Source organism: Athalia rosae, chromosome 6, assembly GCF_917208135.1.
Source record: "Athalia rosae chromosome 6, iyAthRosa1.1, whole genome shotgun sequence".
Lineage (NCBI taxonomy): Eukaryota > Metazoa > Arthropoda > Insecta > Hymenoptera > Athaliidae > Athalia > Athalia rosae.
This window is the reverse complement of record NC_064031.1, coordinates 479518-504579: the sequence shown is the minus strand read 5'-3', so window position 1 is coordinate 504579 and position 25062 is coordinate 479518. Positions and strand designations below refer to the sequence as shown.

The window sequence follows — 25062 nt, the reverse complement described above, 5'->3', positions numbered from 1 at the left end:
TTGACTAGAAAAACCAAAAAGGAACGTGTGATTTTTCCCAATGCCCCGTACTTCGAATCATTACTCCGTAGGTACATTTGACTCCGATTGCGAGCGCATCTGTATTTTTTCGAATAGCGTATTGTAAGTTTGCCAAACGTTTCGCAAAACGTTCACCTGCTGCAGAGGCGAAACAAATAATGTAACGTCAGACCGTATCTCTTGAGGTAAAATGGAATCGTTTTACGAAGCGTGCAATGTCATATCAATTTGGTAAATCTGTGAACTCAAAACTGGCAAAATTCTGTTCAAGATTATTATATCAGAGGGGGAAAAATTTCATTTCAGAATTATTTTAGGTAAGTTACGTAGCCATTGCATTTATACAATGGGTGAAATAATTTACTAACCGACTACTGCGGTTCCGTGGTGATAACAACTTTTCAAAATAGACGAGAATGAGCTGATTAAAAATTTTTTACTCCGCAGCAGCCCTTGATGTTGAATTCACAGCACACGCGGCGACAAAATGATCGCGCGGATGTGGATGCAAAATGCGGCTAGAAAAAGTGATAATTTTTGGAAGAAGGAATTCTAATAATAGTCAATACCGGCCCGCGTGTGCAGTTCGGGATTTATACATAGTTTTGGCAGCACGAAACGTCAAACCGCCTCTGGCCGAGGAGGCGTGAGGGTCGTGGTGTGATTCCCTAGCTTTCGTTATTAATTTCAAATCCAATAATATAAAATCAGGCACGCTCATAGTCGAGTGAACAAAAAAAAAAAAAAGGAAGAAAAAGAAGACCTCTCGGCATCGTCGAATCATCCATTCCCGTCGCCGATTCTCTTTCGTTTCATTTATTTTTCATTTCCCTCCAAGTAGCAAAATTGAACATCATGGATCAGTTATTTCGACGGGTCGATGCATTGTTCACCAACAAAAGTACTTAACTGGTTTTCGCCGTAAGACATAAATAGCAAAATCCGTATACGTGGTATTTTCCGTAGTTGTATTTTATCGGGGGGACATATGATGAGCAATATACGAACTAGGTCTTGGAGAACCGCGCCCCGAAGTCTTCCGTGAACGAAGTCAGTTCGGTTTGCGAAGGTTACTCGGGAATTTATTCTCGTCTTTTATTCAATCCATCCTCCCGCACGTGTCAGAACAGCGCCATACGCGAAAACCGCGGCGATTTTCCAGTTGCACGAGTTCGAAAAATTCGAGCAGGCGCAGATATTTGTGTTGTTTAGTGATTGCGGGGCGGGGCAGGGGCTGAAAATATGAAGGAAATCGGAGACAATGGATCTAGCAACGGCACGGTGAACAAAGAAAATCTTCACCCGATGATGGAATTCATGGAGTTCACCGAAGACAACGAACCGGAGGACGTCGCTTCGAATGAGTAAATATCGGTTTTTAATGATAAAAAGTGAAATCTCGATCGTTTAATTTTTGAAATTTTCTGTTAATTTTTCATAATTTATACTCGTCCCGCGTTCCAAGATCGGCGCAGTTTCATACACTGGAAGTTGAGAAGTGGATTTGAAGCTCGATCCATGTGTATCGACGTAGAAATTATTACACCACCGTGGGTGTGTAATATACGTCACGAACTTCACCGATATACCAACGTCCGTAATAAAACCATGAAGTCAATATTGGCAAAATGTCAAAGGTCTTTCATTCATGCTTTCTATTTACACCGGCGTTAGATTATGGTCGGGACCATTCTGTCGCTCATTTCACTCGCCGAGTAACCTGATATGGGAAGCGTAATTCGTAGATAAACGCTTTGATGCTGTCCTCTGCTCGAAGTTGTTCATTTATATTTGACTTTGCTTCATCGACAACTCCAGAAAGTTGTTCACTCGATGCTAAACTTGAATAATTTTTTGTAGCGTACCGCTTGCCACCAACAAAACCATGGAGGAGGCGATAGACGACGCTCTAATTGAAAAGTTAAGAATAGGTTCCTTCAAGCCCCAGGAAGGTGTGGAAACTTTGCGATCGATTGCCGGAAAAATTCACGGACGAGTCACGTCCCCGGGTATGAATTGAAACGCGAAACGATATTTTGTATTCCTTACTATTCGAGTTCTTCTTCTTCCTTCAGTTGCAACATTTCTCTTCCATCGACACTGTCATTGAAATCTTGCACGCGAGATGTGGAATTATAATTGGCAATAGACACGAAACTTGACTGTCAAAAATTGGGGGGTGTAAAAAAATTGGGTAAACAAGTAAACTTGAGCGATTCACCACACACTCGCCACACAGCGTGCTTAACGAACGTTTGTACTGTTCAAAAACCGGGACGATCTTTTTTTTTCTTGCTCCTATTCAAAACTAAACTAAACTCATTCCGGAAATGAGGTGTGAGTTTTTTATTTTCTATAGTTTTCGTTTTATTACCTTTTCCACGATTAGATATCTTTATATAACAGCTGTTCGTGAGTTGAACCGACTAAAGATAATGTGAGAAGAGCGTTTTGCTCATTATCATTTTTCTTAGACCTCGATTTTATTCCGGCGTACTCGGCCCCACATCGAGACAGTGAAATTAGTGTTTTTCCCGAATAATGACCCATCTGTGCTAGTTTATTTGCGTAAAATCTTGTATTATAAGAAAAAGAAAAAGAGATGGAAAAAAAACAAACAAAAAAACTCGCGTACCGAACAGTAATACGTGTGTCTTTTTTGTTACGTAATGATTTTGTAATCCTGACAGATTAGATCCTGGCGAAAATCCAGAAATCTATGAGTCTGGCAGTGTGTCAGGTCGTTGCTAAAATTGGTTGTCGCTAAGCGGCAATTTAATATGTATTATAAATTTATAACAACCCATTATTTCAAGGGGTCATCCATTCAAAATCGCTATCGTATTATTTCCCTTTAATAAGTGTCAAATTTTCTTATCTCCGTGGGCCTGAGTTTTGAGCCGAGATTGAATTAATTGCATAATTCTTTTTTTTCGAGAATTGTCATTGGTGACCATAACAAAGCAGTTCAATGATGTTTACAGATCGGCGGACTAGAGAAAGAATCTTGGAAAAGCTGTGGCGAAAGAACTTGAACATTATCGAAATATTTGTGAGAATTTTGGAGGTAATTCAGATCACCTTTCCTATTAGCTACGTGCGTTTTAAAGAATCACCCCTGCTGAATCCTTAATTCAGAAATATCGTAAAATTTTGGCACTCGATTCGGGAAATGTTAGACGATATCAAATTCGTGCAAATTAATTTTATCAATGCTCGATGGCGTCAACCTACGCTATTCAAGAATCGTGTAAAATCAGAGCATCGTATAAAATGAGGATTGAGCAAAGTTTCCAAAAACTTCACGAAACTCGTGAAACGAAAAACTGGTAACTATTGAACCCTTTTCGTTTACAACGAGTCGCGTTTTGCACAGTCAGATTCATAAACCGGCGCAATGAACCCTCGTCTAAAAATAAACCGTAACATCTACATACTTTTCGCAGAGATCGATTATTAAATGCGGTCTTTTCGTGAACTGTTAATTTCAAAAATTGCCGCAGAGAAAATTCCCTGTACATGCTGAGCAGTTTGCTCGGCGTTTGAAAAAAAAAAAACGATCCCTCGAGACTCGTCGTCGCAGAAGTTGGCGCGATCGATGATAATTTTCTGGGATACACATTTCAGTTTATCGAATTCGTCCTCGTTTTCACGACAGGTTATCGTGGCACGCGATTGCAGAACATTCTCTGCGTATCGGTTACCATCCCGGAAATGAATTTTATTCAATTTCCGACACTCCGCGAACGGTACGATCTTCGGAAATGATCGAAGTAACCCCGTTAAAGCGACAAATCGAGCACGTCGACATCATGTCAGCAGTTTTGTATTCGCATCCGCATTTCGACGTGTGCACCTTCGTGCCGAGCACTTCGTCCTACAGCGTCGGTCAATGATAGAACCTCCAACGTTCCTCGATAAACTGTTGCACGTTCCAGCGCTGGCCGCGGATATATTTGAACTCGCGACCGATTTCCTCGCTTCGAAAAGAGTATTATGAGTTCCCTCTCGAAAAGCTAGTCATTTACACGGAGAGGCGATTCCGATTCTGGTGGAAATTTAACGCCCACCGCGCGGCACAGCTTTCTTCGGATCGATTCCCTCCGGCATTTGGCTTGCATGTCTTCTAGGCGTTTTCTAGTGAAACGTTTCACATAAATGTGTTTTATCGGTATTTCACAGAGTTGCAAAGACCACATCGTCAACTGCAGTATAGCTGGAATTCTCCACGAATGTATATCGCCGAGAATTGGCAAGACAAAATCTAAGGGATGCAAAAACCGGAATACAATTAGTAAGAGGAATGAGCGGCGGTTGCGGTGAAGCTGAACCGTCGACCTTCACCGACAGTCTTGCGGATAACTTGACAAAGATCCTGATTTTTGCAGGGAACAACAGCAAGCTGGCTGTTTCGCAACTAATAAACTTGGGTGGTACGCAAGTTTTGATACGCTTGCTGGGTGCCTTGCAACACAGAGAAGCCATTGTGACGGAGGTTTTGATGCACGAAATAGTGTGGATTTTGGGACAGGTGAATTCGAAAGTGGAAAGATCGCGAAGGAAGATCAGTCGACTTAGAACCCAAATGTCTGTCTTGTATCTGTTCGTTAGGTTTCCCAAAAAGATCAAAAATTTTCAACCAAAGTGAGACTGCTCAATGGAACGAAAATGTTCCACTCGTTATTGAAGCTCAACTACAATCACGGGAAAATGTTGTTTCCATTGTTGCTTATGATAAAAAGTCTGGCGAAAAATTGTAAGTTCAAAATGACCGACCCCGCCAAAGCGGACGAGCCATAATGACTGAAGATTTCCCATTGTCTTTGACTCGTTTCAGCGTTGACTCTTCAGGTATTGGTAAAAGATGGAATCGTCTATACGTTGGAGAAGACATTTGTCTGCGTCGGCTACTCGCCCCACATTAAACTGAGGATATTGCTCGAATGTTTTAAACATTTTACGGTCAGCAGTACGTTAACGAAGTGACGAGATCATCCGTTTACGAAATATCGATTCTCGATCTTGGATTATTTATTTTTGGTTCTTCTGTAATATCGTATGAATACTTCATAGTCTCGTGTTATTTCAGAATTATGCTGTACGAAATTTGTTAGAATTGGTCTCGTCAATCTCTTGATGAGAATGTTCGAAAGGTGGGAACGATTCGACGGTCCGAATCGGCTGAAAATTTCCAGTTATTGTCTGAATACGTTACAACATATCTGCGTGATTAGTAAGTCGCAGGCGACAATTTTTATAGAGTTTTTCATATTCGTACGGGCACGTGTATTTTGTCATTTTCACGGGTATACAGAATCAGGAAGAAAAGCCATAAAGGCGAACGGAGGTCTCCAGCTTTTGCACCGTTTTTGTACAAACTGCCCCGAAGATAAACCGTACGACTGTTTGCTGTCACGGGTATGCGGTATATTAAATCAATGCCTCGAGAAAAAGGAACTTCCAGTCCCGGAAATGTCGCCCGTCAGGTAATCCATGCGAAACCGTGCGAACGGAGATACTTCACACGAATCCTCCGAATCCTGAATAGAATTTTTCACCAGATTCGTTTTGCCGGAACCGAAAGTTCGGATCACGAATAGCGTGGAAAGCGAGAGCGACGCCGACAGTCAGATGAACAGCGTCGCCTCCCTAGGTAGATTGTGCAGCGATATCGGGTCCTGCGACGACGACGACGACGACGACGACGACGAGAGCGAAGATAACTCGTGCAAACCGAGACGGAAACAAATCAACAACCGCCCCGACGAGAACGAGGAATCCAAATTCTTCGCCGACGTTACGAGTTCCCAGAGATCCGAAGAGGATCTTGTCGCGTAAGTTGAACGCTGTCCGGCCTTATTTTTGAATCGATCTCAACGGGATGCCTCGTAACGAATTCGCTTCCAGGTACAAATCCTTTTTTCGCGAATTCGGTAGCCTTCAAGTTCAGCTGACCGCGTCCGCCGGGACAGCCCCTGAAGCGTCGAACGAATCCAGCGGCGATTCTCCGGGCAATCTGATCCCTAAGTCAAGTAAAATGAAAACGAACTTGGCAGAAGGCCCCGGCAAAACAGTGGAAAATGGATCGAACAAAAGCGGACAAGCGGGTGTCGTCGATGGGTTGAAAACATTTGAGAATATGTCGCCTCACGTGAGCGAACAACACGCTTACTGTACTGTGGCGAGTACGGTGAAAAGCGTTATAACTTTCCTCAAGGTTGCCTATCCAGATTTGGTAGGCGGCTGTGGTCTGGGCAAGGCTGCGCCGCTGAACGGCAAAGATCGAAAAGTATGTCGATCCAAATTACTGACCTGCGTCGATCGGGGGCTTCACCCCGGGACTCTGATGCAAGAGACGTGTTACGACTTTGATCAGGTCGCTGTTAGTTTTTCGGTTCAAAGCGGCGTTGGAGCACCTCAGCGTCTTCTCTGCAACCGGGATGAAAAAAGGGTCGGGAAACGATCCAGCGAATCCAAACAGTTGCAGTTCGAGTCTCGGTTCGAAAGTGGAAACTTGAGAAAAGCTGTACAGGTGAACATATGAGTGTGATCGAGCGGCGGTTTTTACCTGTACCATAAAAATCGGACCGTTTCCCTTGTAGATTGGCTCCAGCGAGTACGATCTGATTTTGACGCCGGACGTCAACGGCATTTCTAGGCACCAGTGGTTTTATTTCGAGGTCTCGAACATGGAGTCAAATGTTCCCTACACGTTTAACATAATAAACTGCGAGAAAGCGAATTCGCAGTTCAATTTTGGAATGCAGCCAATTTTGTTCAGCGTGAAAGAAGCACAACTCGGCAGAGCCGGGTGGGTGAGAACGGGAACGGATATTTGCTATTACAGAAATTGCTACCGGAGACCGGGCAAAGAGAAAAATTACTACACAACATCGTTCACCGTAACATTTCAACATTCGTACGACGTCTGTTACCTGGCATACCATTTTCCATACACCTACAGTCAACTGATGGCGAATATTTGGAGGTGGTCGAGAAAACTGCAATCATCGAGTATTTATTTCCGTGCCGAATCGCTCTGCGATACCCTGAATGGAAACCAAAATCCTCTGCTGACCATTACCGCTCCGGATTCCAAAAGCAACCCTATACAGGTAATCGGAACGCCCGAACAAAGCCAACAATTTTTCCAACGAACGTCATCTCTTGATCTTTCAGAAGCGGAAGATAATTTTCCTCAGTTCGAGAGTTCATCCGGGTGAGAGCAACGCATCTTGGGTTATGCACGGCACCCTGGAAGCACTTATCGGGAATTCGATCTACGCCAATAGCCTGAGAGACGATTACGTTTTCAAGGTTGTTCCGATGTTGAACATCGAGGGTGTCGTCAATGGGTGGTAAGTAGGCGAATTTCGAAGCGTGTGCGATCTCCTTCTTCTTCGTCGGTCGTGGGTTCGAAATTGTAAAAATAGTCTTGGCCGCGTAGAAAATGTAGTAATACCTTTATTGATTTTCAGTCATACAAATTTCTCACTCGCATCGGTGATAGGTACGTACAATATTACAATAATGTAGGTACGCAAATCGATTGCGTTGTGCGTAATGAGGTTGTCTCGACAGAGTCCAGAAAATTTATCGGGGCGAACTTAATTTAATCTATAACCTTACGATTGATCGAACGATACGTTCGGATGACGGAGACGTCTCGCCGCAATTTACGATCGGATCAAATCTCTTCTCGTTGCAGACAATAACGTCTGTCTTGCAAACGTATGATTCGACGATAAACACGTACGATGGACCGTCACATTCTTCAGACTGCAATTGCCATCGGTCGTCGGAGATTTTTAGACCATTACCGGATCTATCGTACCACTTATTCTATGTGTAATAATTACCCCCATCGTGTGTCGGGGAGTTTTTCTTTCGGAGGCTGATGAAAAATCCTCGAGCAACCGATCGAAACATTTACAGTCGACATTGAAATTGCAAAAAAGTTAATAGAAGACCGGCGAACCGACACGGTGAAACGCGGCTGTTTCACATTCCCCGTCTTCTGGACGGAAAATGATAACTCTGTCATATTCGCGTCTGACAACCGCGACATCGACGCGTATCGCCGTCTTCAATTTAATCCAACGTTACTATTATTGAAAATCAAAGACAAATGATTAACGGATTATACACGCTTAAACAACCCTAATAGCTAAAATCGTTTCGTCTTTTTCACGTACTTAAACATATACAGTTTCCATTAATTTTCACTTCCCTTTCTTTGTCGAGGGCTTTTTTTCTATTTCTTTTTAATCGACAAAGAATCATTGAAATCCCTAAAACTACAACTTTTGCTAGTTGGACGGAGGATCTAATACTTTTCCATTTGAGCGGACTTTGATATTGTACCTGTACGCTGGTTCCGCTTCCGGTAGAATGGTGCTGGTATCGTCGTCCCGCTGCAGCGGTGCTTCGGGTTCCTCCTGGGCAGGTTGATCGTTGACGTAATCGTGCCGCGTGTCGTCGTACGGTCCGACGGTGTGGGCGTCTTCCAAAGCGTTATCCGGCAATCCGGTTTCCGCCGTCTCGTAATCGTTGTAATTTTCCCGTACCGTTTGAACCGCGGAATTTGCTAGGATCGGGCGAACCTCGCGCGTTTCGAGTCCGTCGAATACGGAATCTTTCCTAGTTGCGAACAAGCTGGTGATGTCGGGGATATTTTCGGGCGCCGCGTGTTTCTCGGCCAATGCAATCACGTCGTCCCCTTCGCCCTGTTCACCCTCGCCTGATGTTTCCAAATTTTCATTACGTTCGATGGTTATCGGGGATTCGGCTTCCGTTGCGCTCGCGGTAACGGAGGCTGACGCGGAAGCGGGAACAGCGGTTACCAGTCTGTTTACGATAGGATCTTCGGACACTTTTTCTTGATATTTGTCGTCCGATGTTGAAGCGTTGTCGTCCGTGGATGCTTTGTCTTCGTTTTCTTCTTCCACGACCGAACTAGCGTCAGTGGTGGTCGTGAGATATGGCCGACGATTGCTGAGGACCAAACGAGCTGATCAGAAAAACTTGTTCGCGAAATCTTCGGATAATCATTTCTCAACAATTCGTCGTCGATGCACCACCGTCCGACGAGCTCTGTGCGAAAACGCAACGAGTCCCCATCGGGTGTACGGGTGTTTGATTTCAATTTCTTTTCTTGTATCTAAATACATGTCTCACCTCTTACCCCTGTGTCGCCGAGACTGGAATGCTGCCGTAGTTGTAGTAATAGCATCTCGTTTGTTCGCAGATGAAATCTTTGAATACGGTACAGTCCTCGGCTACCCATTCCAAAGTCGGTGCTTTCATGGATACGCATCCATCGACGCTCCCGCTCTCGCCGCTGTAAAACGAACGTCGAAATGAACGAAAATACGATCGAAAATAGGAAAAAGTAAAAAAAATAAACAAACTCCCCGTCCCTCACCTCTCTCTCGCTATTCTCTGGGGTTCGGTTCCTCGGGGTACGTCGGTCTCGCTGCGTCCGGGGAGTTTTTTCATGTAGTCGAAGGTCGCGTTGAAGGGCAACCCGGTGCTCATCCACAGGAACATATCGGTGCCGAGTTTATTCCCAGACGTCCAGAAGTCGAATTTCGTGTATCCGGCATTCTGCAGATATTGCGTCATCGTGTCGGCCTTCTCTTTGGTCTCAAACGATATCAATTGGAGACCCAAAGATCGGCAGTACTGATAGGCCAGAAAATAGTTCAATTCGAGACTGTACGGGTTCATCCTGGACACGTAATACTGCACGCCGTCGAGTTGAATCGTCGTGATTCTTTGCGCTGTAACAAATGAATGGAATGCAGGGGAAATATGATTGGTGAACGTGTACGACGGTATCCGGCGGCAACACCTGCGAGGGGGTGAAAGCTGTGCGGTGCGCGCGAGAGAACGACAGGAAACACGCGAGACTAAAATGAGAAATAAATTTTCCGGGCCTCCCGATGCCCAGATCGGTCTCTGCCCCCCAGTCTCGGGTGTTGAATATTTTTCCAACGTATTCACGCCGCATCCTCGGCAGTCTTTACGAATGACCGTCGCACGTGCGTACCGCGTACACACGAAACGCACGTGTTTACTTAAAAAAGTACGACCCGCGACCAAGTCCCGGGTCTCTTTCTTCGTCGCCCTCGCCTCGCCGCGGAAATGAATATTACCAATAGCTGAGCAAATACCGCATCGGAGGTGCCTACGTATAGATAGAGTCACACGACCGCGATGATCAATCGTGATTGTTTCCGGGTGTACGTCACTTCCGGCGATATCGCACGCTGCCTCATACGTTAAACACTTTGCGCACCCTGCATTTCAATGATCTACAATTTCTCGCCGATCGACCGAGTCGTCGAACCGTTGTAACGAAGTGACGTGATTCGCGACACCGAACGTGCTCGCTCGCAATAATAATTAATCTCCATGTTATTCGTCCTCGTTTCATTTATTTTCTCAATCGTTCACCGTCGACGAAGCTTAGGTGCGACGAGTCCTTTTTACGTTCACACGCGTACAACACTTGTACGATTAATTGTTTCGTTGAACTTGTGCTCCGATCGCGAGTGTTTCGTGCATACGGTTATACGCTTGCTTCGTAACGTAACGGACTCGTTCACGTTTCATTGACTCCAATTCGTTCAACGAGGTCGCAGCTGTACATCGGACGTAAAACACCCGACGGTATTTGAAAACGTCACTTCGTAACCCACCGTTGAACCTCGTATACGCCTAAGATCGACCATGTTACGCGTGGATTCGAAATTCCAGATCCCAACGGTCTGCCGAATACGAACAAATTTGACGAATTACCGATCGTACCGCAGGGTGGTAACGATAACGACACCGACAACGATCCGTCGAGTACAGTCCGTTCGATAAAAGAAGAAAAATTCAATCGGGCATCGAAAAATGCGATTGATTCGAATAAAAAGCGAAAGAGGAGGATGCGCCTCCCGGAGACCCCGATGCGTAGCGTTCCCCGGGGGCAGATATGCGACTCGAGTCTGTAGGTATAAATGCGGGAGAGAGTTCTCGAGCCCGTAGATCTTGAAACAGGTAGGGCAGGTGGTAAATGACCCGATGACCTTGAGTCAACGACTGCTCGCCCGGCGTTCGAGCAACGCGCGAGTAAAACAACGCTCGCGTCCTCGCTTGCAATCGCCGCGAGACCCCTGCAACTCGTATTTGATTAGACTCCTCCGACGCCCTTTCTCTCCTCCGGCTTTTCGCTTATTTTTCGCAACGTCGTCTCTCCCTCTATTCCGCGTACGAATACTTCGAATGTCCGATGCGGACGTGGTACTGCATTATTTCGGTATTTCGGACTCGAATCTTGTTCGCCAACTCAACGATCCCTTCGAACGCGTAGTCGGCGGACCGGCAACGGTGGCTCGCAATGCCCAATTCTAAGTAATTAGGAGTGATGCGGGACATTGAGAAATCACGATATCTCCAATTTAATCCGATTGTTCGTGTAAGCGCGTACTTCCTGGGCGAAAAAAAATAAGCGGTCACGTACAGCCTTGCGAGTTCAACACGCCGCGTTCACCGGTACGTCGATTCGATACGTTCCCTTCGTCGGGGGGGAGGTAAAGAAAAACCAGGGCGCGATCGAAGGACCTTTTTCTTTTTCGTCTTCCCGATTCAGCGGTCGCTCCCAATTATAAAAGAGAAATATATCTTTGATTTCACCCCGCATCTAAATATATCTCCGACGATCTACGGGACAAATCCTATTCGTAGTTTGTTCGATGTACTATTACTGACCTGTTGTACAGAGAGCAGCGGCAGCAGCGGCTACGAGCAGTAGGGCGATCTTCATCTCGTGAATTGTTTTTTTTTTCTCCAAATAGATTTCCGGTATTGAAATTTTCCCACGCAAAACTTAGGATGGGACGGTTGTTGTTAGGGTCGCGTCGTCGAACTGGCGTAGCGCTGCGTCGACGGTCCTCTTAAGAGTCCTCCGTCGGCTCGATGCCGCCACGCTCGACGACCGGGGTGGTGGGGATCGTCCTCCGGCTATGATGATTCACGATGCAACACCGTGCTAGTTAAAATTAGAATAAATACATCTCCGCACTCGTCGAAAGAAAAAACAGAAAAAAAAACAAAACGCCCATGGATCACCGGAATGCCAACGCACCCCCGAATACCCCGAGCTCAACCCCGTGGATGTTTCGATCGCAGCTGCGCGGTTCCGCGTCGGGGAAACTCCCGTAGACTCGCGGGTTCGACTCGGAATCCGTTCACCTTGGATTCGTCGTTCCCTCGTCTTTTCGCTGAATATTTTTCGTTGTCCCCCCGACGGGAGACGGCTCGTTACGCCCCGCAGAAGAGGTTGCTAGAGTTGCAGCGTCGTGACCGGTGTGTGACGCGCATTCCTTCTTCGCACGTAGGTATACGTTCCCTCCGCGTAAGCGAATACAACCGACGCGCGATATCGCGGGGATAAGAACCGGCGAGTTCGCCACAGAAGCTCGCCAGATCGTTTGGATAAAAGGTGGCTATGAAGGATATTCAACGGTGGAGACCGCGAGCCTCCGCGCGACTCTCACGGACGGCGAAAGAGGTCCAGGGGGCATGTCTGTTGGGGTCGTGTCGGCGGGGAAGGTGAGGGGGGAATCGGAAAGGGCGGCAGCTAGAAAAGCAACTTCTCATCGCGTCTCCTGCGACCAGCTCGACGCTCCTGCCCGTGCCGCCTTACCGGTATATATATATTTATACCAAGTGCGGCGAGTACTTTGTTTTTGCAAAATAAAATACAAGGAAAAATAAAAGGGGGAAGAGTGCAAAAACGCGCTCGACGAGCTCTTCGTGCTGCCGCTGTTCGATTCTTGGCCAGGTCTATTTCAAGATATACCTGTGCGCCTCCGTGTCCTGATCCAAGTTCCGATGCTGCAGGGGAACCTATACGTACAGCCGGCGCCTGTGGATAAATTCTCGAGGTCTCAACGTTCCCTGTTGCCCGTTGCCCGTTGGCGGACGGCAAAATACGAAAGACGAAAGACGAAAGACGCGGCTCGGCAGCTATCCTCCTTCGTGCGCACGTATCCAGGCATAGGGCCCCGGGGGCCCGTCGAACTCCGGGATGAGCCTAGAACACCAGTGATCCTCATCTCAAGGTCTCTTCGAGACGTACCCAAGCGATCGTTATTCACCGCTCGATTCCCAATGTCGGACAGCCGATTGCCAAGGATTCTATGATAGACGGATCCTCGTTCGCGGGCTGCAACGCAAAACTCTGCGAACCGCCTCCGGCCGACCCTTTCTCCCGTGGAATTTCACAAATCGCATACGACTCGCCCACCCGATCGCCGTGGCAAACGAGCCAATCGGATGGTGAGAAATATCGCATTGCGCAATTTCTGTCACGTAGGGCCGGAGACCGTTAATTATCAGGATTGATAAAGAAAAATTTAACGGTTCTTTTTTCACCGCGCCTAACTGCAGAGCAGGTTTTTCTAGGGTTTAACGACTCCGATTCTCGTCTTCTTCGCACATCTCTTGCCTATACGTTTTGTTTTGATTTCTCCCCCCCCCCCCCCCCCCCCCTCCCCCCCAATTATCATTGATACAAAATTTATTCGGATACACCGTTGCTCGTCCGTATATCTCTGGTAGGATCGTACCACGTATACGTACGCTGCAATGTCTAGGTGGAAGTTGGAAGTTGGAGACGGCCTCCTTCGCCTAATCCTCCCTGCGTTGCGCTAAAAAGTCGAGCCTTTCCAATAACGCTATCCCCGTGCGAGAATTAAGGACTCGAGCGACGCGTTGTACCTACAATTTTTCCGTACAATTGACGTCGTTGGATCTACGATTCGAGTCTTTGTCCGGGAGTTAGCGAGGGCGATTTTTGTCGAGGTCCTCCCGCGGCGTATCCTGCACGGTACGTCGCCTCGGACTTGTTTCGCGTGGATAATTAAAGAGTCGTTAAAAATTTCCACGAGTTTGCATCAGTTCTATATTTAGAATAGCTTTCCGTTTTGCCGTTCGATCTTCGTGCTCTGCCGATCTCTACGCGCCTTCGTCCCTCCGTTCGTTCCTCGGTTTCTTCGCCGGTGGAGTCCTTACCTTTTTCACCCCATACTTATTCTGCCTCCGCTTCGGCTCCTCGATGCCCCCTCCGGGCACCGGTTGGATTATTATAGCTTCTCGGGACTCTCTGACATTGTGCTTTCCACCTATACGTACGTACGTCGGAGTCTGACCTGTAGCCCTGAACTTCTAAGACACGCGAGACCTATACGGGACCCCGTAAGCCGAACGTTAAATCGAGGAACTTTGCCATGAAACGGTGGTCTTTCATGGCCCGTCATCCGTTGCCCACGTTCCCTTCTTTTCTCTCCCTTTGTTTTCTCACTCTCATTTTTTACTCATTCGGTCACAAGTCGGCTCTACGAGCCACCTACTCCGACTCTCGGTCCTCTTTTCTCTGCGACAGCATCTGCGGAGTCGAACGAACAAAAGAATAAGCTCGGGAGGAACACGGTGGTATACGTCCGCTTATGCATGCCCATAGATACGTGTATGTTGGGTGGAATCCCAACTAACGAGTGACAATGACGAAATTAGTAAGTGCTCGGCGGCAAATGCCGACTGAATAACAAAACGAAATGGTACAAGTCGATGGCGATGTTTTTCACAACGATAACAATAACGGAATTCCGTTTCGTCCGACTCACCCCCGACCGATCATTTCTCTTTCTCACCTCGAATTTCAACCTCTCGACAATCGCAGACTTGGCGTACAAGTTTTAATCGCTACATCGACGCATGGCATTGAATTCGGTGCGCCGGGGATCTCCGAGCGCTGGGAAGGGTGCGGACTTTTCAACATCTTTCTGAACGGTCAGCCGCGTGATCGGAGTCGATTTTTTAATCGGTCCGACGCGACGGTACTCCTATTCGTTGACTCCGTCCGCGTGGAAGTGCTTGGAAATAAACGCGCAACCGTTCGTATCTCTTCAAAGTCCCGACTCAGCTCCGTTCGAGTCGTCTCTGATCGATCAGAAAACGAAACGGTGAAATAAAATGCGAGAGCGTCGAATGGAAGATGAGGGAATGAAAGAAACACTCCGCGGCGTTCGTTAATTATATTTCGTTCGGTTTGTCACGGGTCTTTGTGCCCAATTTGGCAAGTGTTTCGCTCTCGCGTGTGCCTTCGTGGTCTTCACGCTCCTCAAAACCCCCAACCGGCGTGACTCTCCATTCATCACACCCGCCTTTTTCGTCCTCCGATTTTGCTTCAGCGACGAAACCGCGGCGATGAATCCGAACGAAAAAACCGCTCGTCCGCAGCACCTCGTAATTCTGTCGGCCGTTCGACGTATCCGACAACGAGAAGCTGTCGCTGACCACCGATTGGCGTCAATCGCGTTAATCTCCGAACAAAACCAAACTAGATTAATTCCTATCAATCTTTACCGCCAAGATACTCGAGGACGGAGAAATTACTCGGACCAATCGGCAAGGAACGTCGAGTAATCGTGCACAACAGCTGCGGTCTCCGGTCTATAGACCATTTCTCAGTCGGTGCCCAAGAGACATCTTGCCGGTCAAGGCTCCTGCCGACCGAGTCATTGACATCGCGCCTCGCGCACCGAAGAGGCGCGATGTCGATTCGATGCGAAAAGGCGGCCGTTCCTCGCGAACGGATCTACCTAGCCACTCGCTAATTACTCGCGAATAACCGCGGTCGTCGTCTCCCTACTTTTTACTTTCCGTTGGATAACGATAACCGCGTCGGTCGTCGAACTTAATTTCAGCGCGCCCCTTGCCGGCAACCATTGTCCGCTGATTTTCTTAATTCGCGAGCGATCGATCAGCGATTCTCTCTGGTCGTCGCCACGAGATGCAGAGAGTGCCGATTCGAGGGCCTATAAAGCGGACCCGTACCTCTACCGTTGACGAAAGCACGGTGATAACCGTCCAGGCAAATTTGATACCTCGATACTTCCAATTGCCCTCGCCGGTCATATACTTTCGGACCGGTCGAAATGTCGAATTGATAGTCGCCTCGTAAGCTTGACAGCGGAGGAAATAGCCTTCGGCGTTACAACGATAACGGTACTCGTGTATCTCGCTCGCGGCGACGAATCGTCCGATCAAAGACAATGAACTCTATTATACTCGGAAGACGGACTCGGATATTTCCAACTAGACTCGCGACGATTTCTAACGGTCAGTCGTTGAATCGATCGAATTGTCTGGAAATCGTCGACCGAGACGAACGACGCGACTTTCCGCGATATAAATTTGACAAAAAAATTAACAAACAATCCGCGTAACAACAACAACGACTATAGTAACGATAGACCGTCTTCTCAACTGCACCGGGATCCGGAACAGATTGCGATTTTTCCCCGTTCCTCTCGTCCCGCCCTCCGAGCTGACGACGCGATATCTCGGTGGGCCCGTTTGAGAACCCTTTCCTCTCCGAATGGATCGCGTATCGCTTCCTACCGATCGTAGAACCGATCAAAAAGAGATTCGAACTTTTGTAAGACTACCGCGTAACTTGCGTAGGCACGCCTACAGCGATCATCGCTACAATATTCCATCGCAGCTATTGGCATGCAAGAGACGTGGTCTCCTCACTTCCTGCGGGTCGATTTCCGGCCGCCGGAAATATCCTTGCAACTACATATGAATCCTTAAACGACGCCGCGCCGCTGCAGTCTCCGATGATTTTTTCGGGCCGCTTGTCGTCGACAAATCGCTGCATTTCCATCGGGACGTCGGAAATGAAAAATTGAAACAAAAAACAAAAAAAGTCATTACACGGTGTTACCGCGTTGCGGGATCTGCGCTTCGGAGTCTGTTTATTATTGCGGTTGACGACCTCATCGGCATCGCGTTCCGCTGGACTGCGATTCCTTCGTGAAATAAGAGCGTACAAAATTACAATTCGGAGAACCGATTATCACGGTGATATCGTCCGGATCCCCACCTATCCACGTAATAATCTGTTTGCAGCAATCGGCACGGTTTAACGAACGAGGATCTCAATAGAAGATGGAGCGATCCTCATCCGGTATTACATCCTGTTATATTTCATACCAAAGGACTCATGGAATATTGCACAAGAGTGATCCGGAATCCACCTCAGGTCTTCGTTGATTACCACGGGCATTCCCGTAGAAAAAATGTCTTCTTGTTCGGCTGCTCTCAATCTGGTTCATGGAGCGCAGCCGACAGAGCAAAGACTGACGATCCCGTACAGTATTTGGTACGAAACGGATGAAAATCAGGCTTGCTCGCGATCTTTTTCAATCGATTTCAAATCGGTCGAACATTATTTGAATAAATTTTCTACAGATGCTTCCGCACCTGATGCAAAAGACTTGTTCGGCATTCGCGCTACCTTTGTGCTCCTTCAAGGTAGAAAGAAGTAAGGAATCGACCGCCAGAGTCGCCGTATGGCGTCAATTGGGAGTGTCCAGGTCAGGATAATGTTTCCACTTCTTCTATACGTGTATTCGGAAAATCAAACCAACCGGTGATTGTTAAAGGAGCTACACAATGGAGAGCAGTTTTTGTGGGTGCGATCAGGGGGCCTTGGCCGGGTTTCATCTCGACACTGAACATCTGAAAGAAATCGGTCGCGATTTTTGTCAAGCTCTGTCGATGATGAAGGAAGCTGGCGAAGGATGGACAGTTGACAAGTGAGTGTAATAATTCCGTGTGAAATGGATGTTCGAGAAGCCGCAGGCTTTCGGGTATTCTAATAACTGATACGTATGTGTATGTGATATGTATATTGGATAACGATCGAGAGGAACTTCATTGAGATTCGGAAGAGAGGAAACCCAGGATGACGATTGTTCCAATGTTTTCTTGTTTTCTTGTTTTTTTTTTTTCTCTCAATTATTGTCGCGTTTCACTCATTCATTTGAATAACTATACCTTTGTCACCCGTGACATTTGCTTGGACGCAGATCGGAAATGGAATCTTGTTGTCCTTTGAAATGTATTCTGAAAGCAGCGAGGAAGCCGCAAAAATGCATTCAGGATAAACAGGCTAAGCAACATATTATGGGAATCCCTTAGCAGCGATATTTTGCGATTCGGTCGAATCGAGATCAAGGCAAGATTTGTTTGATTCTCTCTTCTCCCTCTTCGTCATTTTGCCCGTCACCGGCATGCTCGTTTTAATACATCGCTACCTAACGACGAACACCTCGATCCTCAAATTAACTTTTACGCTCATCAGATATCAGATACCTACTATGTCGAAGCGAATAACAGATTAACCGATTGACAAGATTTCTCCTCGTCTTTTTTTTTATTTATCGGAATCAGGTGCAGGAGATCAGAATCTGGCGCGGTTGCACACTGACTTTATTTTCCAGAATGTCAACGGGTTCGAAGGATGGCGGCCGAGAACAAAGATGCGTTGCCGACGAAATTACATCAAGTTTTGATTCGGATGAGTCCGATCGATTCGACGATTAGACCGATTCAACGACGCCTGGCCTGACTGGTGCACCCTACTTCTTCATCCCCTGATCAAGCTGCGAATATCCATCGGCAATATTCCCTAAATACGAATGTCCGTACCACGTCGATACACACGGATGTATATCTTGAGAATATTACACTTGATACCCATTAATCTGGCTGCGATATCCATTTCGTGGTGTTCAACTTGATTCTCCGCAAACAATTTTCGGATCGCTGACGTTGAATCTTCAAGAGACTCTGTGGGGAAAAGGGTGAGGTAATAAATGAGTGGAATCGAGGTTTGTGACGTTATTTTATTTCAACTGTTATGGACCTAAGGCGAAAGCTTACGACCAACGATGCAAAAACACACACAGAGTTGATATGAAGTGGATTTGTTGCAAGGTAAATTAATAAATACAATTTATAACAGGCGATATACCGTATTGTACAAATGATCGAATGATCTGACAATTATTTTCTTCGTCAAGCCATGAATCATAGCTTTCGGGCGCTAATAAAATTTTCACGTCACGATGCCTCGATCGGGAATTATAAAGTTTCATTGAACAAAAAAAATCGTGCGACGAATTCCTTCAGTTCTCAAATTAATCATGCTTATCGAAACTGAAACGGAGTGGATAGAAAAGTGGGGATATTCAATCCCTTTTCCCGAATTGATGGACCTGGATTTTAATCTGTTCGTACGTGACCCAGAGAACGATGTTCCAGGAAACTAATCTAGCGAAGCTGGGTACGAATCCTTTGTAAAAGGCAAGGGGTCCTTCCTGAGCGAACATTCGTACAGCGGTGTCCAATGCTCCTTTATATTCTCCGGGCGCGCTGTTCATGTAACGCGTTTTGACGACGTCGACCGGACTGGCAGCCAATGTTGTGCAAAGCCCTGCCACCGTAGCGGCTGTCAAGTGACAGGGAATACCGTCCCTCAGCATACCCGATTGTAAGATCATGTCCTTTATTATATCGTAGCAGACAATCTCGGCAACGTTTACGATCGCGTTACGCGATATGTTCGGGAATGTACCTGCGATTTTGAGAAGGCATATTTTATTTGGTGATTATCTTCTTTTTTTTTTACGCTTGATAAATTTCGGTTAAAAATAACCGACCTTTCCACAAGCCCTTCGTTCCTTCGTTGATCGCAATATTCCTGTAAGCCTGAAGTGTCGAGGTGTATCTAGTCTGGCCAGATGATCTTCCCATGTTTCCCGCCTGCAATCGAACTTTGACGACGTCGGTCGGCTGAGCAAAAATAACCGCAAGAGCTCCCGTAGTTATACCAGCAGCAACACGAGTACCGATATTAAGCGAGTCGCCTCTGCCGCCGCTGTTCTTACCTGCGGAAGATAAAACCAATTACTTCATTACATGCAAGGTATTTTCTCGCGCGGAAGTATCCCACCGCCGATTCGAATTATGACGAAATGACAAATGAAGAATCATAGCGTCTCTATTCTTTCATTCGTTCGTTGAATCGTGATGATGATGACGATGATGATGACGATGACGATGACGATGACGATGATGACGATGACGATGCATTTGTTCGCGACCTTTGTCGAATATCTCAAGTCTGTGACTATGAATTGACTTTCTTCATTTTTCCTTCCTTTTTTTTTTTCAAATGTACACGTCCTTTGCTTCTACATTAGTTTCATCGCCATATGTACCTTGTACGTACGTACGTATTTTTCATGCATTCCAAGGATTAACAAGATAAGAGGCGAAAGCCCGTGTGCATACGTATAGCAAAGAGGTGCTTTCGCCGGTGACTTGAGAACGACTCGCGAGGGTTGTCTTTAAAGTTCTGTCGTCGCGTGAACCGTGCACAAGCATGAATGAAAGGCGTTAGAATACGAACCGAGTTCAGCAGAATTGGTTGGAAAAAAAGAGAAGAGAAAGAACGCTTTCTCAACTTACACCAGAACCCGAAAGCACCTCTACAAAATGCTGACCGAATCCGCTCCACGTGAGCAAGAGAGTTTCTCAATCGCGAAAATGTATCGAAATGTATAATTAGAGTTAATTCACACGTTCGTCATCACGATGCATTTACGATTAGTTAATCAATTACGTTATGTGAATTGTTTGTTTTTGAAGTACCGTCGATGATTCCAGCGTAGAGAGACTTGACGGTGTCGTAGAGGCCCAATCGAACACTTGCAAAACACATCTGTCGCTGCAGACCCGCGGAAAGACCCCCGTACAGGCTCCTGTAACCACCCTCGCTCAAACTGACGCTCCGAACTCGTGGAAATTCGCACTACGTGCGCTCGTATTCATCACATACTTACGAGATAGACACACTTTATTTCATATCGGGTTATCATCTACTGTTATTCCTTCTTCTCTTCCCCAATGAATTTCTACATTCGCGGACCATACCGCGCTGGTCCGCGGTAGGATTTCTGAGAGGTAGACGATGCTTCGTCAATATCTCCCCAATGACTCCAATCGCGACCAGGCGGGATAGTTGAAATTTACAAGCGAGACGAAACGAACTCGCGTTGAATCGAAAAAGAGCAAGTATCCATTGCATTACTTGGAAATCTCGATCGCGTATGTACTTTTCATCGTATTACTTAATTTCTGTTACAAATTTTTCTCTAAACTACGCTCGCTCGTTATTTTTTCTCTTCTCTCAATAATTCTGGAAAGGTCAAACTGGTAAACAAATTAATTCTAACCGCGTGTAGCTAGTTGACCGGTCGGACCGGTCAACGCATATGAGAGCTAATTAGATCAAACGAATCCGGAAATAAAAGAAACATGATGGTGGAAAAAGAAGAGCGACAATATAACTACGCTCGTAACCGGCTCGAACGAACGTCCGACTATGGGAATCGGTTCACGGCTGGCAGTCGGTTGAATTTACATCTCATAAAATCGTACCTTGCTCCTTCGGTTCTTATGATATTTCCCATTGTCTGAAGTAATCCTGAACGAGTCTCTCTCATTGCGAGAACTGGACCTCCGGTCGAGGCTAAAAGAATTTGTCGTCCTTCGCCAGCGATCTAAAAGCCAAATCCAAGAATAAGCGACCAAGGTGATTTCAGACATTCGATGAAACAATTTTGAAGATATTTTGAATTTTACCTGCATTCTAACTTTGGTCGTGTCGAGAGGAAATGTAGCCAGATCTGCTATGCACGCAGCAGTTCCAGCCGTTATCAATTTCATCCCAAGGGACATGTCATTCTTCGCGTCGGGTTTCATTTTCGTCGTTGCTCTTGTTCTATTCTTGTTTTTCCGTCAATTCGGTTCGTTGATTGCGATAACGTCAATGATATGCTTGGAGGACGAGCGAACGAACAAATGTGCAAATTATCGTTCCAATGATTTTTGGTTTTTTTCTTCCGATAACCCAACCGAAAACATGAAGTGCGTGTTGCGTGGGTGAATGTATGTATAGGTGTCGGTGAAGTAACGCTAAATTGACGCTTATTTACAGTATTTACAAGTCCTCGTCTAGGACGAAATCTTCAAACTCCCATTAATGACGGTATTCTTTTTTATTTGTCTTTCAAGTTAAAAGCTTTTCAGCTCTGATTCCATAAAATGGTCCGGATAGGCGTGCAGCCCCTCTGACCTCGGGCGATCGTGCTTCACTTCCTTGTTGTAAAGTTCCTTGTACATACTATTCTCCTGTTGATGAGAAAAAAGGTGATAATCCTGATCATCGTACGAGAGATTAGTATACCGAGGAATACATATTTCACTTTTTCACCACAGGTGATCGTGTCGCTATTTTTTTTGCAACTGTCGTTGAACACCTTGCGCGATATGCGTCAACGCAAAGATCTAATTTTCGGGTACTGTGGTTATCGCATCATGTCAGCTGTTGATTACAAACGCTGTTCTAAAAACGCGAGATTCACGCGCTCCCGGCAGAGGGGTGGGGAAGGAACTACAGATCGGATAAAAGACAATTCTATGCGTCAATCCATTCAGTTTGTATCTAGTGGTAAAAATTGGCTAAAACATCCTCCGATTCCAGACAACGAACCCGATCGCTCTCGGAGCGTCCGCGTCGTCGTTCCCATTACAGGCGCAAAAATTATCACGCACGCAGGGCTGAGATTGCGATGAATCCAATTTTCAAGAAAACTACTGCGCATAAAACGAACAATTTCTGATTGAAAATACCCATACGTATTGTGTATAATACAAAGTCCGTTTCCGGGGTTTGTATTTACACGACTACGCACTTTGGAACGCGTTGAATTTGTACCGAGTCAGCTTAACGGTATGATTCCGCGTGTTACTGACGGTGCTCGCTTTCCTTCGTACAATTGTGAGGTGATCCGCAATTTTGAATCAACTGCCGTCCGATTGAAACGAACGTTTTCAACGAATAATTTACACGCATCGGAATCCGCTTGAAACGAATTTTGATCGGGCATGAGAAAAAAATTCTTCGAATATCAATTGATTACGACTTACTGTTCTGGTCATTGCCATGTGACGCATTTTAACTTTGCATATAGAAATCGGCACCGACGTGTTCGTTCACCTTTGAACAGCTACGGAAAAAAACTAGCCATCTTTTGCTTAATTGAAATTTTTTTTTATCAGGTCTTGAATAAAAATCGTCACCATTCGAGCCGACGTGTCGAATTAATATCCAGCGGTTCGTTGTTCGTCAGCGTTTCCTTTTATGTTTTATTCATCGAGCCCGAAGGTTGACACCTATAATATGGCAAACGGTAACCTTTGACGTTTTATGTAAACACTCTTTCGTCACCCTTCCATATGATCAGATACAAGGCTCTGAATTGCTCGCAAAGAAAGTAACGCCGGAAAATGATTCTTATTGTGAGGGGAAAGTTCATTTCGTACGCATAATTGACAAAATCGTAGGCGCGGCTTCGAATTTCGAATGTGTCTCGCGATTAGTCTAGGAGAATCTAGTGTGTGAGAATGCCGGAGCAATTTTTCTTTTCGTTCGATCATATTCTCCTAATCGGGTAAAATAAATACGAGTCGTTCTCATCAGACGAATGAGAGGGGAAAAAGGATTCGCGGTGCTCGCGCATCCTGCGGATAACGGAGAGCACTTATCTCGATTTATCTCATTCCGATAATGTCCCGAAAAATGAATCAATCCAAGATTTGAACGAGCGAACAATTCGCAGATGTAACGCAGGGTAACGTGATATGTTGCATTCCTCTGCCCTCCATGCCTCAAGTTTTTTTCATTCGTTTCCACCCCCGTAACCGACAAAAATCGTAAAGTCAACGGATGAAATTGCGAAGAGTATCAGTGGACGTAGTGGTCGGTTCTCGGCGATTTCAACCCCCATAGATTTCCAATAGTGAAAGGTAACGCGAGGGTTGAAAATAAAATACCCCTTGTTGTTCACCCGCTTGATTATTCTTCGTATGGCAAATTTTACTCACCAAGTTCACAGTGGGTGAAGAACAACACAACTGATGCGTCGTTCGCTCATACCCTTGCTTATATCGTCGGCGCGACCAATCAGCTATTCTCGCAGATCGCTTTCGACCAATGAGATAACGTGCCTTGTGCTTGCGTTCGGCGTTAACAAGGGACACTGTATTTCCGCGCGCGGATCGATATCCTCCAGTGAAGAATAGAACGTTCGTTCCGTTCCTACACGTGTAATCGCGGTTGTAGCATGGAATTTATAGCATTCGGTGAAATGCACGATACGCACAAAAATTCATACATCCACCGCACGCCGATAAGCATACCTGACGTGGCTTTGAAACGCCCGATTTTTCAGCCGATCGCAAAAAAACTCCTATAAAATTTGAATACTGAATAAAGATCGTAGCTCATAATTATGACGAAACTCATATGCGTATGTACGAATTTATAATTAATCACCTGGCAATTGACGAATAACGATGGACCTTTGCCAATTCGGATGCCGATCCTCGAAATTAGCGTCGACTGGCTACAAGAAGGGAGAAATTGAAAGAGTTTTTGTTTCTGAAGCTTGTTGAATTCGATCAGGAAATTTTCCAAAAGCCAATAAAATTTCCGTGAGCGCGCTCCAGGCTAATATACCGTAATAAGCCTTCTGAATACGGCGCCGACCCGTCTGGTCGACAGCTGACAGACTTGGCGTTCTTTGGGTCTCACCACCTTTGTAGCGCTTATTACGAATCGAACTTCACGTTGAAAATTATTTCAATCGGTGTTTTCGCTTGAAATCCGTCGAATCGCGACGGTCCCAGATTAAATTTTAAGGGTCTTTGCTATTAACTGCCCTCACACGAGTCTGGTTTATGCGTACGAATTGATTCATAGAGTCCAATTGGTCAGATCAACTCGTTGATTGATCGATCGATCGGTTGTCCTGTCCTAACAAGCAATCGCGGGCGATGGAATATTTTTTAATGTCAAGTTACGGTAGAATTCCGCGATACGCTGCATCAGGAAAGTTTACCAACTCGTACGGGTCGACTGTCGAATAAAAGGATTGAGCCGGAAGTCGTCTGAATTCAAAAAATTCCAATAACGTGTATCGCAAATTTTCGAGCCGTCGCAACGTCGGCCCTTTCTATACCTGGCTTCAGGGTTCGCACTCGTGCAGCTGACTTGATACACGCAAC

General features: G+C 46.0%; 3 protein-coding genes across 9 annotated transcripts; 1 reads left to right on the top strand and 2 right to left on the bottom strand.

Moving 5' to 3' along the window:
* Positions 1-641: 641 nt before the first annotated feature.
* Positions 642-18758, top strand: LOC105683148 (cytosolic carboxypeptidase 1-like). 6 transcript variants are annotated; one of them, XM_048657249.1, is made up of 19 exons: positions 644-1385; positions 1487-1658; positions 1882-2030; positions 3006-3088; positions 4204-4315; positions 4410-4552; positions 4633-4777; positions 4859-4990; positions 5111-5254; positions 5336-5507; positions 5583-5855; positions 5929-6553; positions 6624-7136; positions 7201-7379; positions 16993-17245; positions 17335-17459; positions 17529-17681; positions 17955-18103; positions 18369-18758. In XM_048657249.1, the coding sequence occupies exons 1-18, from the start codon at positions 1382-1384 to the stop codon at positions 18064-18066; spliced, it is 3489 nt and encodes a 1162-aa protein (XP_048513206.1). In that variant the 5' UTR covers positions 644-1381; the 3' UTR covers positions 18067-18103; positions 18369-18758. The 6 variants fall into 6 exon arrangements, with proteins under 6 accessions (XP_048513203.1, XP_048513202.1, XP_048513204.1 ...); XM_048657245.1 differs by having other exon boundaries at positions 643-1385; positions 5111-5507; XM_048657246.1 differs by lacking the exon at positions 17955-18103 and having other exon boundaries at positions 642-1385; positions 5111-5507.
* Positions 7462-12068, bottom strand: LOC105683150. 2 transcript variants are annotated; one of them, XM_012395537.3, is made up of 4 exons: positions 11782-12068; positions 9446-9803; positions 9206-9361; positions 7462-9015 (listed from the first exon to the last, which is right to left on the bottom strand). In XM_012395537.3, the coding sequence occupies exons 1-4, from the start codon at positions 11834-11836 to the stop codon at positions 8331-8333; spliced, it is 1254 nt and encodes a 417-aa protein (XP_012250960.2). In that variant the 5' UTR covers positions 11837-12068; the 3' UTR covers positions 7462-8330. The 2 variants fall into 2 exon arrangements, with proteins under 2 accessions (XP_012250960.2, XP_020706413.1); XM_020850754.2 differs by having other exon boundaries at positions 8873-9015; positions 9199-9361; positions 11782-12059.
* LOC105683149 (mitochondrial uncoupling protein 2-like) lies at positions 18759-24014 on the bottom strand. The gene is made up of 6 exons (XM_012395536.2): positions 23881-24014; positions 21577-22125; positions 21373-21494; positions 20584-20693; positions 19590-19817; positions 18759-19504 (listed from the first exon to the last, which is right to left on the bottom strand). Exons 2-6 carry the CDS (start codon positions 21694-21696, stop codon positions 19119-19121), a joined length of 966 nt encoding a protein of 321 aa, XP_012250959.2. The 5' UTR covers positions 21697-22125; positions 23881-24014; the 3' UTR covers positions 18759-19118.
* Between the last annotated feature and the right edge of the window lie 1048 nt (positions 24015-25062).

What these genes read in the sequence shown, in the direction of transcription:
- LOC105683148 (XM_048657245.1), top strand. An exon ending in ACTTGAGAAAAGCTGTACAG is followed by an intron (nt 6,554 to 6,623) that starts GTGAACATATGA and finishes TTTCCCTTGTAG; the next exon opens with ATTGGCTCCAGCGAGTACGA. An exon ending in GAGGGTGTCGTCAATGGGTG is followed by an intron (nt 7,380 to 16,992) that starts GTAAGTAGGCGA and finishes ATCTGTTTGCAG; the next exon opens with CAATCGGCACGGTTTAACGA.
- LOC105683150 (XM_012395537.3), bottom strand. Translation starts at nt 11,836, where the DNA reads ATGAAGATCGCCCTACTGCTCGTAGCCGCTGCTGCCGCTGCTCTCTGT. An exon ending in CGCTGCTCTCTGTACAACAG is followed by an intron (nt 9,804 to 11,781) that starts GTCAGTAATAGT and finishes CATTTGTTACAG; the next exon opens with CGCAAAGAATCACGACGATT. An exon ending in CCAGTCTCGGCGACACAGGG is followed by an intron (nt 9,016 to 9,205) that starts GTAAGAGGTGAG and finishes TTTGGTCCTCAG; the next exon opens with CAATCGTCGGCCATATCTCA.
- LOC105683149 (XM_012395536.2), bottom strand. Translation starts at nt 21,696, where the DNA reads ATGAAACCCGACGCGAAGAATGACATGTCCCTTGGGATGAAATTGATA. An exon ending in CGACCAAAGTTAGAATGCAG is followed by an intron (nt 21,495 to 21,576) that starts GTAAAATTCAAA and finishes TTTGGCTTTTAG; the next exon opens with ATCGCTGGCGAAGGACGACA. An exon ending in ATAAGAACCGAAGGAGCAAG is followed by an intron (nt 20,694 to 21,372) that starts GTACGATTTTAT and finishes GGGTGGTTACAG; the next exon opens with GAGCCTGTACGGGGGTCTTT.